General features: G+C 42.1%; 2 protein-coding genes across 2 annotated transcripts in view; both read left to right on the top strand.

The window, feature by feature from the left end:
• The window catches only part of LOC109471796 (sushi, von Willebrand factor type A, EGF and pentraxin domain-containing protein 1-like), a 30,108-nt gene extending 24,481 nt beyond the window's left edge, over positions 1-5,627 (top strand). The window contains exons 40-48 of the mRNA XM_019771150.1: positions 240-410; positions 828-935; positions 1,178-1,360; positions 1,959-2,147; positions 2,587-2,769; positions 3,108-3,311; positions 3,679-3,786; positions 4,357-4,387; positions 4,752-5,627. Coding sequence (XP_019626709.1) covers positions 240-410; positions 828-935; positions 1,178-1,360; positions 1,959-2,147; positions 2,587-2,769; positions 3,108-3,311; positions 3,679-3,786; positions 4,357-4,387; positions 4,752-4,770 — 1,196 coding nt within the window. The 3' untranslated portion in view covers positions 4,771-5,627. The remainder of the gene's footprint in view (positions 1-239; positions 411-827; positions 936-1,177; positions 1,361-1,958; positions 2,148-2,586; positions 2,770-3,107; positions 3,312-3,678; positions 3,787-4,356; positions 4,388-4,751) is intronic.
• Positions 5,628-8,983: 3,356 nt separating this feature from the next.
• Positions 8,984-16,092, top strand: LOC109471794 (CUB and sushi domain-containing protein 3-like). The gene is made up of 8 exons (XM_019771149.1): positions 8,984-9,407; positions 11,926-11,952; positions 12,407-12,982; positions 13,455-13,628; positions 14,009-14,185; positions 14,735-14,911; positions 15,352-15,385; positions 16,059-16,092. Exons 1-8 carry the CDS (start codon positions 9,353-9,355, stop codon positions 16,090-16,092), a joined length of 1,254 nt encoding a protein of 417 aa, XP_019626708.1. The 5' UTR covers positions 8,984-9,352.
• The last annotated feature ends 1,898 nt before the right edge of the window (positions 16,093-17,990 follow it).

The following is a 17,990-nucleotide window of genomic DNA, read 5'->3' as shown; positions in this document are numbered from 1 at the left end:
AAGATGTTCCCATGCCACTTCTTCTGAATTTGGGGTGTTGGCCATCAAGCATCTAATGGTCTAACCAGTAAGTTAGCCGCTAGTAGCATGATATAGTCAGGTTACATGTTTGTTTTTTTTCAGTTGTACACTTCGTACGTTTTTTCATGAAGCTTGTAATGGTTTAAGCCGCAGCCGATCATGATTATCGGTCTATAAACATTTTCAGTTTGATAATTTGGTACAATATATCATGCCAGGGGTTTTCTGTGGAGATCCTGGTGCACCTGCATCTGGTGCCCAACAAGGAACATACTACCAGGGTGGACAGGTGGACTTCAGCTGTGATGACGGTTACACTCTGGTCGGGAACAGCGCTATCAGGTGTCAGGTCACCGCCACGTGGAGCGGTACTCTCCCCACGTGCAGACGTAAGATACTGTTCTACAACGTTGATGCGACATAAGTATTTACCTATAGAAGAGTGTCACGACGTCCTTTTTTTTCTATATCAATCTTTTAGCCTCGTTGTTCAGTTAAGTTTCCATGTTATACATTATACACATTTCTATTGACGTTTGAGAGACTTATAGCGTAATTGCGTCGAAGTATACCGCAATTACAACATGCTGTGTTCAATTTCTAGTCCCGATGATCATCAGATACACTCAAAGTTAATTGGCTCCCTAACATTGACAACTGCCTCAAAAAGCGAGAAGAAGTTGAATCTGTAAATGGCAGTTCACATCAGTATGTTTAGCTTAAGTAAGATGCTGTACTTTTTCCTGTGTTTTTATTCACGACTTATACCTAGCTTGTAAGAGCATAAACGTGCAATATTTTTACAGTTGGCGATCCATGTGCCCCTAATCCATGCATAAACGGAGGGCAGTGTTTCCCAACGATTACTTCCTTCCGCTGTCGATGTGCCAGTGGATACCTTGGTCAAACATGTAGTAAGTATACTACTTGGGTACTTTTGATGCTGTAAAATGTTTAAGCAGGCTGTGGCAAAACCGACCACCGACAAGGACCTAAGACAACATCTTCCGCAAAAAGACAGTCAAATATTGTAGAACACATGCTGGCTCTCTTGGGAATGCCCCCAGTTTGCGATCGTACGACGATCGCTCCTTAGGCATGGTTTGCAAATTAATCCGAAGAAGGTTCTTGACCAAGACTATTATCGCCATTTCAGACAGGCAGTTGCAATGCCCGACGTTGCAGGCTCCGACTAACGGAAACCTGAGCCCAATCGGAGTAGCCTCCAACCAGACGGTGGTCACCTTCACCTGTAACTCGGGATACACACTGACCGGCGATGCTACTACAACGTGCCAGGCTGACGAAAGATGGAGTAACCCTGTTCCAACATGCACACGTAACTCCTTCGTTTCTTTATCGATTGCATTTTATTTCATCATTTATAAAATTGGAATGTGTGCTTATGATCCTTTACAACAGTATTCCATTTAATTTGATTATCATGATCTCACATAAGAGAACGCTCGCCATGACATTTCACAGCAGCGGACAACTCTCGACCTACCTCATTAGAATATGCCCGATTTGGGAGCAATGACGTACATTTGTAATTAATTCCTCGCTGCTATTTTTCCTTTGACTATTTTTAGTGTTTAATTTAAAAGGTCAATTGATAAGTTTCTTAAAAGAGAAGTGCGTCCTGTCTCAATACACGAAACGTTTCTTCAAAGCACTTGCAGAGGAATGCTGCTCCAACAATCATTGGTATGTGATTCCTGTAAGTTTTATGATCAAGTCTATCACGCCATTTCAGCCAGACAATGTCCAGTCTTGACGACCCCAGCTTACGGAGCGCTCAGTACCACATTGAGGACCTACCAGACCGTAGTCAGGTTGTACATATGTACATATTCGAGTTGACAGAAGTCATACTCAAGATATTGTGGTTTTATTTCAAGCTTTGCTAAGCTTTGTTTTCCTTACTTCCCTTGCAGCGGTCCAATGTTCGGCTCGGGCGGCCCCAGCTAACGGAGCGGTGAGTCCTATCGGAGCAGTCTCCTACCCGAACGGGGCCACCTTCACCTGTAACACGGGATACACACTGAGCGGTGCTGCTGCTCAGACCTGCCGAGCTGACGGGACATGGAGTAATGCTGTACCAACGTGCTCGTCATCAAGCACAGGTTAAATCATAGCTTTTGAGTTATCATTTTCATTTTCTAAGTAAATATTTCCTTTTGGGGCAAGTGAATACTAATTTCTTCTCGTTTTGTCCCATTGACTGTTACACATGTAGTATATTGCTCTTAGTGTTTAAAACATGAACTGAGGTTGTCAGAAGAACAAATGCATTCTTTATCAACGTTAGGTACAGGTAGTCTCCAGTAAAACCCCCTTTCCACTGGTCGGCGATCGCCAAAATTATAGACTTCTGTCACCATCGATTTCATAATTGAAATTTGATGAAAGATGTGAAAGTATGATTTAAAAAAAACAGCGAAACGTACAAACACAAAACGTTATTTTATCTCTGAAAAATCATTGAGAGATTTTTGACTTTGATCTGTCAAATCCCATACTATTAGTATTGGATTATTGATCAAGACTATTTAACCATTTCAGGTGGCACACAATGTCCGGCTCGGGCGGCCCCAACTAACGGGGCGGTGAGTCATACCGGAGCGGTGTCCCCCACGAACTCAATCACCTTCACCTGTAGCTCGGGATACACACTGAACGGCGATGATACTGCGACGTGCCAGGCTGACGGGACATGGGATAAAAACTCTGATCCAACATGCACACGTAAGATAACAGAATAAGTCTATATAGATATTTCTAACTGTAATTTATAACATCAGATAGTAGTGCATTAGATTGTAAAGAAATTCATATCTCCGCCCTTACTTTATCAATTGCGTTTAATCATGAAAGCCTTTCTTATAATCCTATGCAATATAATGTCAGCATGATGTAGGATTTGTAAGGCAACAAAACGCACACAACGAACGTTCTTCATCTATGAAATTCTTGAGTGATCTGTCAAACCGTTGGTCGCTATATAGTCGCAGCCACTAGAGGAATGAGGTGCAATCATAAGTACAATGTATCTTGATGAAGTCTATTTTTAATTACCATTTCAGGTACAGGTATCATACAATGCCCAACGTTGACGGCCCCAACTAACGGAGTGCAAACTCCTCCCTCAGGACCATATAACCACGAACAATTGGTTATGTTTACCTGTAACTCGGGATACAGCCTGAATGGCAATTCTATTACCAGGTGCCAAATGGACGGAACATGGAGCAATGCTGTACCAACGTGCACGCCAACCACAGGCACAAGTAAGATAGATTTAGATTAAGCATTTATTCCAACAAGACTCAAACGCAGAACGCAGTATTCATCTGCGAACGTAGTTTATGTAAGTGAATGAATGAATGAATTGAAGGAATGAATTAAAGCTTTATTGGCCAAGAAAACAAATAGCAGCTATGGGCTGAATTGCGTTCTTGGCTGTTTTGTCCACATGTGTTTATAAAAGAAAGAAGAAGCTTTAGAAATATGATTTACAGTAGACATTATATAGCGTTTATGTTTTAGATTTTAGTGTGTTACATTTTGTACAGCACTTGTGGTCGTCTTTGCATTTACATGTAGCCCTTCGGAACATGAATATGCAGTATTGAGAGATCATGTATTGTATTTCAGCTGGCGGACTCACCTCCAATGAAATTGCCGCCATAGCCGGGGGGAGCGCGCTGGCTTTGGTGCTACTCCTGGCCTTGTTAGCCTGTGTGGCTGGTGCCTCAAGAAAAGGTGATACAAAGTCAATGTATAGCGTAATGACCCCCTCCCCTCTCTCTGTGTGTGTGTGTGTGTGCGTGTGTACATGTGTGTATATATACTATATAATCTGTCTCTCTCTCTCTCTGTGTACATGTGTGTATATATGCTATATAATCTCTCTCTCTCTCTCTCTCTCTCTCTCTCTCTGTGTGTGTGTGTGTGTGTGTGTGTGTGTGTGTATGCGATATAGATAGATAGAACGATAAAACGATAGAACGATAGATAGATAGAACGACAGATAGATAGAACGATAAAACGATAGAACGATAGATAGAACGATAGATAGAACGATAGATAGAACGATAGATAGAACGATAGATAGAACGATAGATAGATAGAACGATAGATAGAACGATAGATAGATAGAACGATAGATAGATAGATAGATAGATAGATAGATAGATAGATAGATAGATAGATAGATAGGTAGATAGATAGGTAGATGGATGGATAGATGGATAGATGGATAGATAGATAGATAGATAGATGGATAGATGGATGGATTAGCATATTTATAAACTCTGTTCTGTTCGTCCCTAGCCGGTGAAAAGAAGCCCGCACGCTCCCCAAGGTAAGGAAAGCCGATCGACGAAAGGCATTCAATTGATTTGAATTAGTTTGATTTTGCTTTCCTAACAAAACGGACGTATACTCGTACTTCACCATTTTTCATATCTAGTCAACAAATCTTCTATGTTTCTATTGGCAATGTTCAGAAAGTTGATGATCAGAGTTAGCCTCTACCAGGCTTCAGAGTCGGCTGGAAAGAGTAGTGGAAATTGGCCCTTAATCAGATCAACTTCCTTTGCGTGTGATACGTGATCTGTCAATTCCAATTCAGTCGTAAATATGACTGAAAATATTTTCTGTTTCCTCTCCCTACGTATCCACCTTGCGATGATCTACCTGCTTCCTGTCCATCCGAACAACATCAGCGGGCCCACGTACCCATGATGGACTCCATCGGAAAACCAGCGATGAAACACAGCTGATACTAGTAGTCAACCCTAAATAGTTAAAATTTAGAGTTAGCATCTAGACTAATCATTGTTCTTAATTGTTTGTTCGTCTTTTAAAGTTACTTGTAATTAACCAATTGTTCGTCATTTGATATTACTTGCAATTAACACGTTGTTTGTTTGTCTTCTTATGTTACTTGCAACTAGCCATCGGGCAAAGCTTTGCAATAGTAGAATACCAGTTAGTCATCGAGAATAACAGACTATTTTAATACATTATTAGTGGTCGACGATCGAAACGATTCCCCATATTTTAATTCTTTGACATTCTACTTACGGTAAGGTAGTAATGGTGGTTAAAGTCTATTTAGGGCAGTACTAGTAGTGTAGGATATTCTGTTATTTTTAATCAATGATTCAATCGATGCAACAAGCGTACGTTGCTGCTAAATTTGTCTGTATGAGAAATTATAGTTAGACACAGCTACTCAGAAGCATACATACGTGTTCTACGTGCGTCAAAGGTTGCCTTGCAGAGATAATTATATATAGATATATTTAGAAGATTTTCTCCCGCCCATGGCGACCAGTAGAACGACCGGTTGTATGAATGGGGCTTTAACCGGCTTTTGTCCTTGAATATAATGTGAACGAAAACGCCCTGATGGTATACTCAAGTTAATGCAAGGTTCTCCCTTAATCATAACCCCGTGCTAGTTGGGCAGCCTTGGCTGTATCTTCAGCCAAACGATCAGTTAAATGGATCGTTATGGTAGAGGACCATGTATAGTGGTGTCACCAGATTACAAAATTAGATCAAAGTTGATTGTCGTCACCCCCCCCCTTCCACTTTACAACCATTATCGAGTATCGGAGATCCGTCTAAAACATAGATTTTAATTTTGAGCTATTATTGGAAGACTTTATAGGCGAGATAAAAGAAACTGAGATTATTACAGCAGGCTATCCCCTGATTTGTTATCGCGCCATAATGTTTAAACTGCCATGCCTATTGTTAATCAGAATAAAATAATTTTCACATTTTTACTTTAATATGTAAGAAGATGTAATAATTTCTTTGTCGTTCAAATTAATATACTGCCCGAAAATCCTTGATATTAGCTCTATCCCTTGCCATGCTAGTCACGTTATGATATCATATATATTCATACATTACATTCGTTACTTTTCATCATGATTGTTAATACATACATGCTGTAAAACACACGTAGCCCACACAGGAGGCTCTGTATGCCTGTCCGGCTTCTGAAATCATCTCTGAAGCCGTCGGACAATAGTTAGAATCCCACCGTAATAGGTGTAGTTAGGAAGGCATGTAAAGCCACAGGGCTGAAGGGCAGTAAACTGTGCGGGCTCACGTTTTCCCACAGTCATTTTCGAGTATCTGAGATGAACAAGATGAAATATCTGAGATAAAAAATACGCATTTTCTGAACACCAAAACAAGCAAACATGTTTTAGGAGAGGTCACTGTGAAAGCAAACAAACAAACAAAACGAAGTTATCATTTACATCCACATACTTTCGGATGTTCGTAAATACATTCTTTATTCGTAAGAAAATCAGAAAAACTCTTAGTTATACCTGAACTGTTTGACCTTTCCCATGACTGCACCCTGCACCACGTCATCCTGGGATTCGCGCCAAAACATATGCCCATTTTTGGGCAGAGGGTGTAACCGTACAGAAGGGCTACCCTTGTACAGCTGTTTCAGTGTAAATATATATAGTGTATAAATAAAAAGATAAGATAGTTCGATTTACGTTGAATAGGGGCCTCCCCCCCTCCCCCTACGAACTGTAACAAATTAACACGTACAGAATTATTGAGCAGCCTAGTAAAGCCTTGATTGCCTGCCGGCTGTAACCTTGTAAGCAGTACACAGAACGACGCTCTATGTGACTGCGTTGTCTTGGTCGGTATATACGTTCTATATGTATGTCTAGCCAAGGAGAAAATCTTTAAAACTCGGCGTTGCAACGCAACCCTTATTTTTGCTATGTCATGGCTGCACCTTGTCACTAGTTACGTCACATCAACGTTCGTGTCCATATTTGGCAGACTTGGGTGTAACCGTACAGAAGGGCAAAAGATCGTCCTCAATTATCGTACCTGGCGCTTGGCGGTATTGAGCGCTCACAATTATCCACACTACAATGAACATGACTCAACAAGTTTGATCTCCTTAGTAGTTACCTTCTGTCTGTTCAACATTCGATAAAGTGCATTCCTTGACAAAAGATATTCAGATAAGCCAATGATAGGACAGCTTAGGTCTAAAAACACGTTGCTTTTCAATTATTTGTTGCTGAGATTGTTGCCTCGTAAATTACACTGTATGGTGGAATGAAAAACCTTGGTTTTTGGGGACTGACCTAGGACAAACGGGGGGATATGAGGGAAATATGTATCCGACCATCTTCTTTTCTGGTGAAATGTTCTCGTACTGTTTCCTCCTGTTGCTCTGTTGTTGCTTGTTTTTTGTTGCCAACTTGCAACATAATTTGTATTTATCTTCCCAACAAAATGAGTCTACCCCTCACTCCACACTCGTTCTGGTCGGTCCCTATAAACTGAGGTCACTGTAAATTCATTTCTTTCCACGGAGGGTTAATTTCTTAATTTCACGTAGCAAACCAATGGACAAGTAGTTTTTTTCCGGATAGGTGTCCACGAAAACCGTGAAGATAAAAATACCGCGATCATTTCAAAATTTACAGTACGTAGACCCGGTGTGATCGCTAGCGCATGCTATTTATAACCACTTGGTGTACATTCAAAGTCGATGACATATGTTCGCAGATAATGAGACAGAAAGTATGTCGAGGCCCCTTTAATTGGAGGGGAGTAGTTAATCTACTGTCAGACGTGATAAAGATATACATGTATCCCCATGGTATACATGGATTAGTTTATGTCCATGGACATATACAAGTACGATACAAGTATGAAAGTCGACAGCTTCTTCAGAGCTTTCAAACGTTCAGGTAAATTCATTTAGGACATGTACGTACAAGTAAGACAATGATCACATTGATTGGTCTTTCATGTGTTGCGTAATAAGTTAGACTACAGTGTATACATTTTCGTGCATTGTCAAGGCGAGGTCACATTCGTCATAGGCCGTCCTACGATTTTGATGGCGTAGAATGTTTCTGTAACAAGACAGCCGACTTCTGTACGACACGTGTACGACTATCCACAAAATGCCCTCACGGATTTGCGTGACCGGGTCCTTACTGATGAAACGATAATTATCTTCTGCGTTCAATGAGCGACTATTTTAATGGATATCTACATGTAGGAACCAGATAGATGTACGGACTAGTCATTTTGTACCTTTATACGTATCGTACTTGTGTGTTCCCTAGCAATCAGCCTGTAGGCAACTTGAAAGTTTGGTTCAGTACATAGATAGATAGTGTGATGTGAAACATCCACTATGATTGATGATGACCGCCTTGTCACGTTTGTCTCCTTGTGTTAAAGCAATGGCCCTGAAGCTGACCTGGCTCCGATTATGGGCTGCAAAAGGGGCTTCAACTACGCGTGTTTAGACATTGGCCCTAATCCAGATGATGTAGTGTGCGTTTACGATCTAGCCGCAAAACATAGGGATTTATTAATAGGTAGGCCTTCAACGCATTTGGGTATGTTTGTAGAATGAATATTCGTGGTTAGAACACTGACGTTGCCCCCTTTTGCACCCTCGTACTGCAAAATTACCCTGTCTAACCACTGATGTTACTTAATTTAAGGGGAACATACCATGTTAACGATATATAATCAAGGGTCGACGGACAGTTATAAATTCATTCGGCAAAACATGTTGATAGTAAAAGATGTTGAATGTAGAGAGTATGTCTCAGTCCATGTTATCTGGGTTCATCATCTCGTGTATTGATACAAACAGAACGTATTGCATGTGTTAAACTGTTTCTCATGTTTATCATAACTTTTATTCTCCATCAATTAGAGAGTGGACTTTTGTACGCAATGCCATCTATGGGCTAGTCAATAATTGCATGGAGACTTGGGAAATTGGTCCATAAAAGTTTTACCCCCTAAATGTATGTGCAGATGACCCTGAACACGCCTGTACATTCTTGAACGACGTCACATCAAGGTGTGTCGCCTCACGTCCAACGTTTGCGGGGTCGTTCTCTTGTCTCGTCAGGCAGTTCGGACGTGCACACGAGACGGCGCGCGTCCAGAACGGTTTTCTGCGCGCTCCTTCCCTGAGCGTCAGTCGGCCGCTGAGAGAGGACGCCTCAGCTCGGCACACCGTGTCTCTCTGGTCAGATATCAGAGTTTCGAAGTTGTGAGACCGATTTCGGCCACTCTTGAAAAAAGGCCGAGAGCACTGTTAGGTAGTTAAAACGTGTGCAAAAGACAGAGCGTGTTCAAACCGACCATCTGAGTATCAGACGATATTTCGACAGTTCGCCTCGGCACACAGTCCTTCTCTGGCCAGCCAGGGATATCCCAGCTTCAAGTTGTGCGACGCAAGTCGGCCACTTTTCCGACGAACAGGCCCTAGAGTTCGACGTGCAACATGAAGGTCGCCCTAGGGCTCGTCAGCGCCATTCTTGCGGCTAATTTGTACTTAGGTGAGTAAATCCTCAATCTTTCTTTGTTCATTTTACCTTATCCTTACTTGTCGTCCGTTGTGCAGAGCAGCACCAATTTAGACGGTCATCAAATGCTGATGAGAACCAAGTCACATACGTCGTACGATCGTCGTGCGATCGCAAACTGTGGACATTCCTAGAATAGTTGTGCAGGTGTCGTGCAAAACTCAACTCTTTTGTTACGGCAACGTCTGTCTTAGAGCCATGTCAAAGGCTACTAGAAAATTCTATGGATATCAAAATCGTGCGACGACCTACGACGATTGTGACCACGCTTAGGTGGACTTTTGTCTGTAAGAAAAATATACATATGTGTGTAAAGAATGTTTTAAGGTGTGGACGACATGGGAGCGATAATTGATATATAGGGTGCGGCCGTCTATTATCCCAGATTACTCCTCTCACTTTTGTGCTTAGCCCTTATTTATGTAGTCATTTCGGTTATCTTTTTTTCTAGCAGACCCCACGTACTATTGTGTAAAAAGCTATCATTAAGATACATATGATGCAGCCCTTTCCACTAGAGGCTGCGACCGCTGAGCTACTGAATGGACAATTTGACAGATCGTTCAACAGATTCCATGCATAAAGAACTAATCATTCCACGTTTTGAGCGTTTTGTTGTCTTTTAAACACAGACTATGCTTCATATTCCAATCGTAAAATTAACTGGCAATGTTCACACATGTCAGTGATCGCCTTCTAGTGGAAACGGGGCCAAGTTAGGACCTGGTATTGAGTTAATACGTGGTGCGTTAGGGCGGCCAAGCTACGCCATTGCCATTCATTGTGACAGCACACAGCCTATTTAGATCTGGCATATTTGGCTAATTATGCAGGACTGATTAAAGAGGAGCCATTTTGGACAACTCTTTAAGTGGAGATAAAGTGCATTCTTGTCCTTGAGACGGATTTGTTTACATTTTGGGATTTGTTAAAAGTTAGGTACCTTTTCGTGAGATTATATTTACATCCTTTGTTTGGGGGTCAACGAATAAGTTAAGAAAAAACTCATCATAAATGATATACAATTGCCTGCCCCCCCCCCAGTATATGTACTTGATCGTCTGGAGTATACTATTGGCAATGCGGGCATTGGTGTAACAACTAAATGTAGCGGAGAGCATCTTAAACTACAGATTAGCTGGCCTTGTTGGTCATTTCCTCTCTTGACAAGATATCGTTAAAAAGTCAAACCCTTTATTTTGGTTCAGTACATCACAGCGAGCTCATAGAAAGTATTTCATACAATCCTTGGATGAACGGAGAATTTTCCACAAAATATTTTCTTTTTTATAGTGTCAGAACTTTTGACGGACTAAACAAATACCACCAATATTCCACAATAGTTCATGAGCGCAGGGGTATGCAACATTTGACGTATTCTCTCGTCTCCAGTTTAACACGTCAACTACTGACCTCGACGGGTCACTAATCTGATCATCATGCCTGATTGAACGAAAAAATCACCGCCTCTCTTTGTGAGTAACCTCGTGAGGTGATGCCCCTGGAATCCTTGCATCTTTTGAATTTATAGCTGAAGCTACTGTTTTCTTCGCTTGATATTTACTGTAATGGTTTATAAAGAACATTTCTTCATCTAGAGATACATGCAACCAGGAGAAAGCTCCTTGCATGGCCTTCAAGATACCGGGTATCAAGAAAGAGAAAAGTGTTGAATACTTTTAAAGTCCCCCAACTTTCAGATATCCAGAAATTGTTGCTATCTTGTGTAACAGTTTTTTGTCCAGCCTAAACGGGAGTTTTCTCCCATTGCTGGGGCAACTTCACAACACAAAGAAGCCTTATTTTGGTTGGGCGTGCCTCAAATGACGTATAAACCCCTGCCAATCAGTCAGTCTTGCGAACTCCGGGGTTAGCCATAGCCTGGAGGTGTAGCGGCGCGAGTGTTTTTTGGTACAACAATGGGTTGAACTCTCACCTGCCTGCTTGGTGAATAGCACAAAATGGGTTGTTCAAAATACAGAATAAACTTTATGACAGAGGTATTCTAATTGCTTAGGCGGGGCCCATTTAAGATAAAGCTAGATAAGGGGCGATGGCCGGAAAATCACAGTGCACAAATGTAATTTAATGATGATAACAACTTTTAAATTGGAATAAACACTGATATTTGGCGCATGTGGTCTTAGATGGGGGCTGAAAAGATTTAAGAACAGTAGTAGAATATGTACACAAACTTTGTCCAAGGAGACCATAGTCATCTCAGATTAAGATTTAACCTCATTATCATACATGTGAATCACGAACCACATGTTGCAGCGATAGGTGACTTCTGAAAAAAATTGCCTAACATTTTTTAAATTGTCAAAACGAATGAATGAATGACGACCTTTAATTCATGCCAATATAGTAGTAAACGATAAAGGCTATAATTAAGAATATCGGCATAATTAAGGATATCGGTATAATTAAGGATATCGGTTAAGTCTGCTTTTGTTGAAAATTAATCAGAAAACTGTATTTTTTTTTACAGCTGCCTCTCAGATCCCACCTCCCCTAGGTGAGTGTCTCAATGCTTCATATGTAGTCTCACTATGTGGCAGATAGGGCCGATTAAAAATCATCCAAAAATTAACCAACATCCATCATCATCATCATTATCATCATCACTATTAGACTACTTTAAAAAGTAGCGTCCGTATGATTTTACCTGTCTGTGTCATTTGTGCACCGTTCATCACATGCTGTAGGTCTAAAATTAAAGATGGAATAGATCACGTCACTTTAAAACGGTTACGTTGATACAAGTGTATATATATAACTCCACCTATTCACTTTAGATCTTTTCCAAATGTGATCTACAGCTGAAGTTGATAGCAATCATTAATAGTAAGCGCAATCATCTTGATCTTGTGAAGATAAAAAAGGAATTGATAGTATCTGGGTTTTTTGTTGCAAGCATGCATGCTAGCTGTTAACGTTTATGTTAAATATCCGAATATCTTTCTTTTCAGCCACCACATGCCCTTATCCAGTAGACTTAGTCTTCCTTGTAGACAGCTCGGAGAGTTTCAGGACAAGCGGTTTCGAGGAAGCAAAGACGTTTGTCCAGAATGTAGTCAACTATTTTACTCTCGGAGAAAACGACACAAGGGTTGGTGTTGTGACGTACAGCAACATCGACGCTCAGATCACTCGCATCAGGCTCAACGAAAATTACACCAGAGTTGAGCTCTTAACTGAGATCCGCGACATTCCCTACGACAGAGGCCATACCTTCACTGGACTTGGTCTCGACCACGTACGCAACAATTCCTTCCTCACAGTAAACGGCCGGCGGAGTAACACTCTTGACTTTTTGATCGTACTGACGGACGATGAATCTGAGGACGACATCAGCGGCCCGGCACAGCTCGTACGCGACATGGGCATCACCGTGTTTGTGGTGGGCGTTGGCGAGGAAAGCGACATTCATCAAGCAACACTAGAGACTATTGCTGGTGATCCTCGTAGGGTGTTCAGATTGGAGGACCACGATTTCCTTGTGGACGACTCGCACCCCAGAACTATAAGGGAGGCGATCTGTAACGGTGAGTACTTTGTTGTTATATATAGATTGTTGTGTGTTTAGTGTCTATGTGGTCCTGTCTGTACTATGGGTTTTTTCCTGAAATAAAGTCATTCATTCATTCATTCATTCATTTGTCTATGGCTGCAGTTCCTTTATGTGTCATAAGTATACCGGACGTTCAATACTGGCCAGTGCACACTTATAAAGACTATGGTAATTTTTTCTGTCTTGCTTTGTTTCTTATAAAAAAATACGCGTTTGGTTAATACTACTAGAGATACGCACGAAATGGTGATGCTGCTTCGATGTGCCGAGCTGACGGAACATGGAGCAATCCTGTCGTCCCATGCCCACGTAATAATATTACAAGAAGAAACTTCTAACAAAATGAAATTTTACATGCCTACACTATAGTGGTCAGTGTATACACATATTGTGATTTTATATCAATATATAACAGAGAGTGTTGTTTTTCTTCCTTTCCATTGCAGCGACCCAATGTCCAACTCTTACGGCCCCAACTAACGGAGCGCTCAGTACCACAGCGACCTCCTACCTGACCGTGGTCACCTTCACCTGTAACCCGGGATACGTACTGACCGGCGCTGTCAACGCGACGTGCCAAGCTGACATAACATGGAGTAACCCTGTTCCAACATGTCCACGTAAGACGACGTGCAAGTTGATATATGCTAGCAATGTCTATTTAATTGCAGCATGCAGACATTCACCAGATAGTACATGTTTTAAAAGAAAACTGCGTGAACTTAACATGTATGTATTCAAAACATAATACACTGGCATGGATAGAAATATGTCCTTTTGTGCCTCTTCAATACAAAATAGATCACCATGATGATAATCATTTTGGCCAGACAATGCCTGACTCTGACTGCTCCAAATAACGGGGTGCTCAGTACCACAGTGATGACCTATCAGACCGCGGTACCCTTCACCTGTAGCAAAGGATACTTACTGACCAGCGATGCTGATTGTATATCAAGGTTTAACAGAGAGTGTTTTTGCTTTCTAACTTACTTTTTAGCGGTACAATGCGCGGCTCGGGCGGCCCCAGCTAACGGAGCGGTGACTCCTACCGGAGCGGTCTCCTACCCGAACGGGGTCACCTTCACCTGTAACTCGGGATACACACTGAGCGGCCAAGCTACTCCGACGTGCCAATCTGACACAACGTGGAGTCATCCTGTTCCAACATGCCAAGGTAAGACCACTTGCAAGTTGATATATGCTACATTTAGTAGGTGATCGTACATGCCAAGTTAAAATAACAGGTCCGGAAGTGTCCCAACTTTCAGAAGTATAAGCATATTTTGTATCGGATACATGATCTTGCTTGGTTCTTTCCCAAAATTGCACATGCATGTGACATTCATGAGCTGTGAAGGTTGAAAAAAGACAACAAAAAAAAGACGAAGGGCTTTCATTTCTCAATGTGACCACATTTTGCACTGTAATGGCCCGAGCTCATGGCATGGTCTAACTGGTCATGTATGTTCTGTAAATGCAAACACCTACCTAGATGTAGTGACAAGTGACACAAGATGTTTGGCAATGCCATTGCTACATGACAGGGCAGAGACTAACGTTACATGTACAGTGCAACTGGTGTGACTTAATAAGGGAATGCAGATTTTGTTCACAAGCGTCGCTTTATAACTAAGATGTACATGCACTACTCTGCAGAAGGAATACATTGTGATTTGATTTTCTACTTTACCCAAATTGCCTCTTTCTATACTTTTCATTGTAGCGGTACAATGTCCGGCTCTGACGGCCCCAGCTAACGGAGCGGTGAGTCCTACCGGAGCGGTCTCCTACCCGAACTCGGTCACCTTCACCTGTAACTCGGGATACACACTGACCGGTGCTACTGGTTCGACGTGCCAAGCTGACGGAACGTGGAGTAGTCCTGTCCACACATGCACAGGTAATGTGACGCATAGTTACAAACACCTTCTAGCAAAATCAAGTTTTACACACCCGCACTATATCGGTGAAAACGTGATCGAAATGGTAGGCCACTTTCAAAGTTCATTGTGATTTTACATGAAGCTTTACCAAGCTTGTTTTCTTCTTAATTCCTGCTTTGACAAATTCTTTTAAAAATCCGTTTGTACTTCCATTGCATCGATCTAATGGCTGGCACTAACGGCTCCAGCTAACGGAGCGATGACTTCTGCCGGAGCGGCCTCCTACATGTGTACCTGTATCTGGTACCGGTAACAGGGCCGGTCCAGGTTTCTGTATAGAAATATCGTTTCCTCGATCGCCTAGATGTACATACCATAGCAGAAGTCATACCCAAGATATTGTGGTTTTATTTCAAGCTTTGCAAAGCTTCTTTTTTCCCCTTACTTCCCATTGCAGCGGTCCAATGTCCGGCTCGGGCGGCCCCAGCTAACGGAGCGGTGAGTCCTACCGGAGCAGTCTCCTACCCGAACTCGGTCACCTTCACCTGTAACTCGGGATACACACTGAGCGGCCAAGCTACTCCGACGTGCCAAGCTGACACAACGTGGAGTCATCCTGTTCCAACATGCCAAGGTAAGATCGCCAGCAATTTTATATATGCTAGCACATTTAGTAGGTGGTCATACATGCAAGTTTAAATAACAGGTCCGGAAGTGTCCCAACTTTCAATGGTATCAGCATATTTTGTATCGGCTGCGTGGTCTAGCTTGAAAGTGGTCCTATCCACAGATTGTATAGGCAGAACAAAGAGAAAGACCTTTCCTTCCTCAGTTCAGTGACCAACTGTTCTGCTGTAATGGCACTAGCACGTGATTAGAGAGTATGTTCTGTAAGTCCGGTGCAAACACCTCCATAGATGTAGTGACAACGTGATACACTGTGCTTGCTGCTCCATGGCCAGGCTGACAGAACTACATATAGAATTCAACTGTTCTGATATGTACTATACTTGTGTGACATATGGTTTGCATGGTTTGCAGATTTTGTCAACAAGTGTCGATTTATAACTAAGATGTACATGGCCTACTCTGCAGAAGGAATATATTGTGATTCGATTCTCTACTTTGCCCAATTTCTTTTTCTTTTTGTACTTTCCATTGCAGCGGTCCAGTGCACTGCTCTGACGGCCCCAGCTAACGGAGCGGTGAGTCCTACCGGAGCGGTCTCCTACCCGAACTCGGTTACCTTCACTTGTAACTCGGGATACACACTGAACGGTGCTGCTGGTTCGACGTGCCAAGCTGGCGGAACATGGAGTAATCCTGTCCACACATGCACAGGTAATGTGACGCATATAGTTACAAGCACCTTCTATATATTATAGCTAGCAAAATCAGGTTTTGCACACCCGCACTATATATATCGGTGAGAACATGAGAAAGTAAGCCAATTGCAACGTTCAAATGTTACCAAACAGACGTCTACTAACGGCCGCCGTTCAATAGATAGTATATAAATATATTTTAGTATATATACCTGGTTGTGCGGGTTTCTGCAAAGAAATAGTTCTCATCTATATGTAGATATCCTACTCATACACAAGATATTGTGATTTTATATCAAGGTTTGACGGAGAGTGTTGTTTCTGTCTTTCCATTGCAGCGGTCCAATGTCCGGCACGGACGGCCCCAGCTAACGGAGCGGTGACTCCTACCGGAGCGGTCTCCTACCCGAACGGCGTCACCTTCACCTGTAACTCGGGATACACACTGAACGGCGTTGCTACTCCAACGTGCCGAGCTGACGGAACATGGAGTAGTCCTGTTCCAACATGCCAAGGTAAGATCACCAGCAAGTTGATATACGCTAGCACATTTAGTAGGCGGTCGTAAATGCTAAGGACATGTTGATTTGATTATATGGATACCATCCTCTCGGAACCCCAAAACTGATGCAAGTGTGAGAATAAAAACGTTTGGCAAAAAAATTGCCTTCATTATGAAATCTAGGCGGTCATGAATGTTGAACGAATGACTAAACACACAGAGTGATATTTTATTAGCATGGTGAATAATAGACTGCATTTTCATTCCTAAACATTTTCTTCTTGACCTTTGGAATGGATTTTGGCATTCTGCGACATGAGTGTCGTTTTCGGATATTTCTTTTTAACTTTCGGCATATATTACTCATATTACAGCTACTTTGTACGATTTACAGTATGGTCGAAATGTTTTTGGAATCGGACGAAAATTCATGCGCGCGCGGATGCCATCCATATAATCAAATCAACATGACCTAACTTAAAATAACAGGTCCGGAAGTGTCCCAACTTTCAGTGGTATCCAACTAATCATATTTTTTCATCGGATGCGTGGTCTCGCCTTAAAAGTGAACCTATCCTCAAATTGTACAAGCAGAACAAAGACCTTTCCTTCCTCAGTCCAGTGACAAACTGTTCTGCTGTAATGGCTCTAGCACATTGTTGTCTTCATGTATGTTCTGTCGGTGCAAACGCCTCTCTAGATTCAATCACAACGTGATACACGGTACTTGGTAGTATTACTGCGCCATGTTCCGGCTGACAGAACTACATGTACGTAGAATGCAACTATTCTGTATGATTTACTGCTGTACTGGTATGATTTAAGGGCGTGGTTTGCAAATTTGTGTCCACAAATATCAGTTAATTATCCGTATGTTCATTCCCTGCAGAAGAAATGCAATGCGCTACTTCTGACAAAAAATCCTTCTTGTACGCCAAAAAGCAGTTACTCAAGCAACTGGATATGATCCTTCTTGTACTTTCCATTGCAGCGACCTAATGGCTGACACTAACTGGTGCAGCTAACGGAGCGATGACTTCTGCCGGAGCGGTCCCATACCTGTATACATATAAGGGGCCGGTCCAGGTTTCTGTATAGAAATATCGTTTCCTCGATCGCCTAGATGTACATATCATAGCAGAAGTCATACCCAAGATATTCTGGTTTTATTTCAAGCTTTGCCAAACTTCTTTTTCCCCTTACTTCCCACTGCAGCGGTCCAATGTCCGGCTCGGGTGGCCCCCAGCTAACGGAGCGGTGAGTCCTACC

Source organism: Branchiostoma belcheri, unplaced genomic scaffold (genome assembly GCF_001625305.1).
Source record: "Branchiostoma belcheri isolate BF01 breed outbred unplaced genomic scaffold, Haploidv18h27 scaffold26, whole genome shotgun sequence".
NCBI lineage: Eukaryota > Metazoa > Chordata > Leptocardii > Amphioxiformes > Branchiostomatidae > Branchiostoma > Branchiostoma belcheri.
This window is presented reverse-complemented; position numbering and strand designations above follow the sequence as displayed.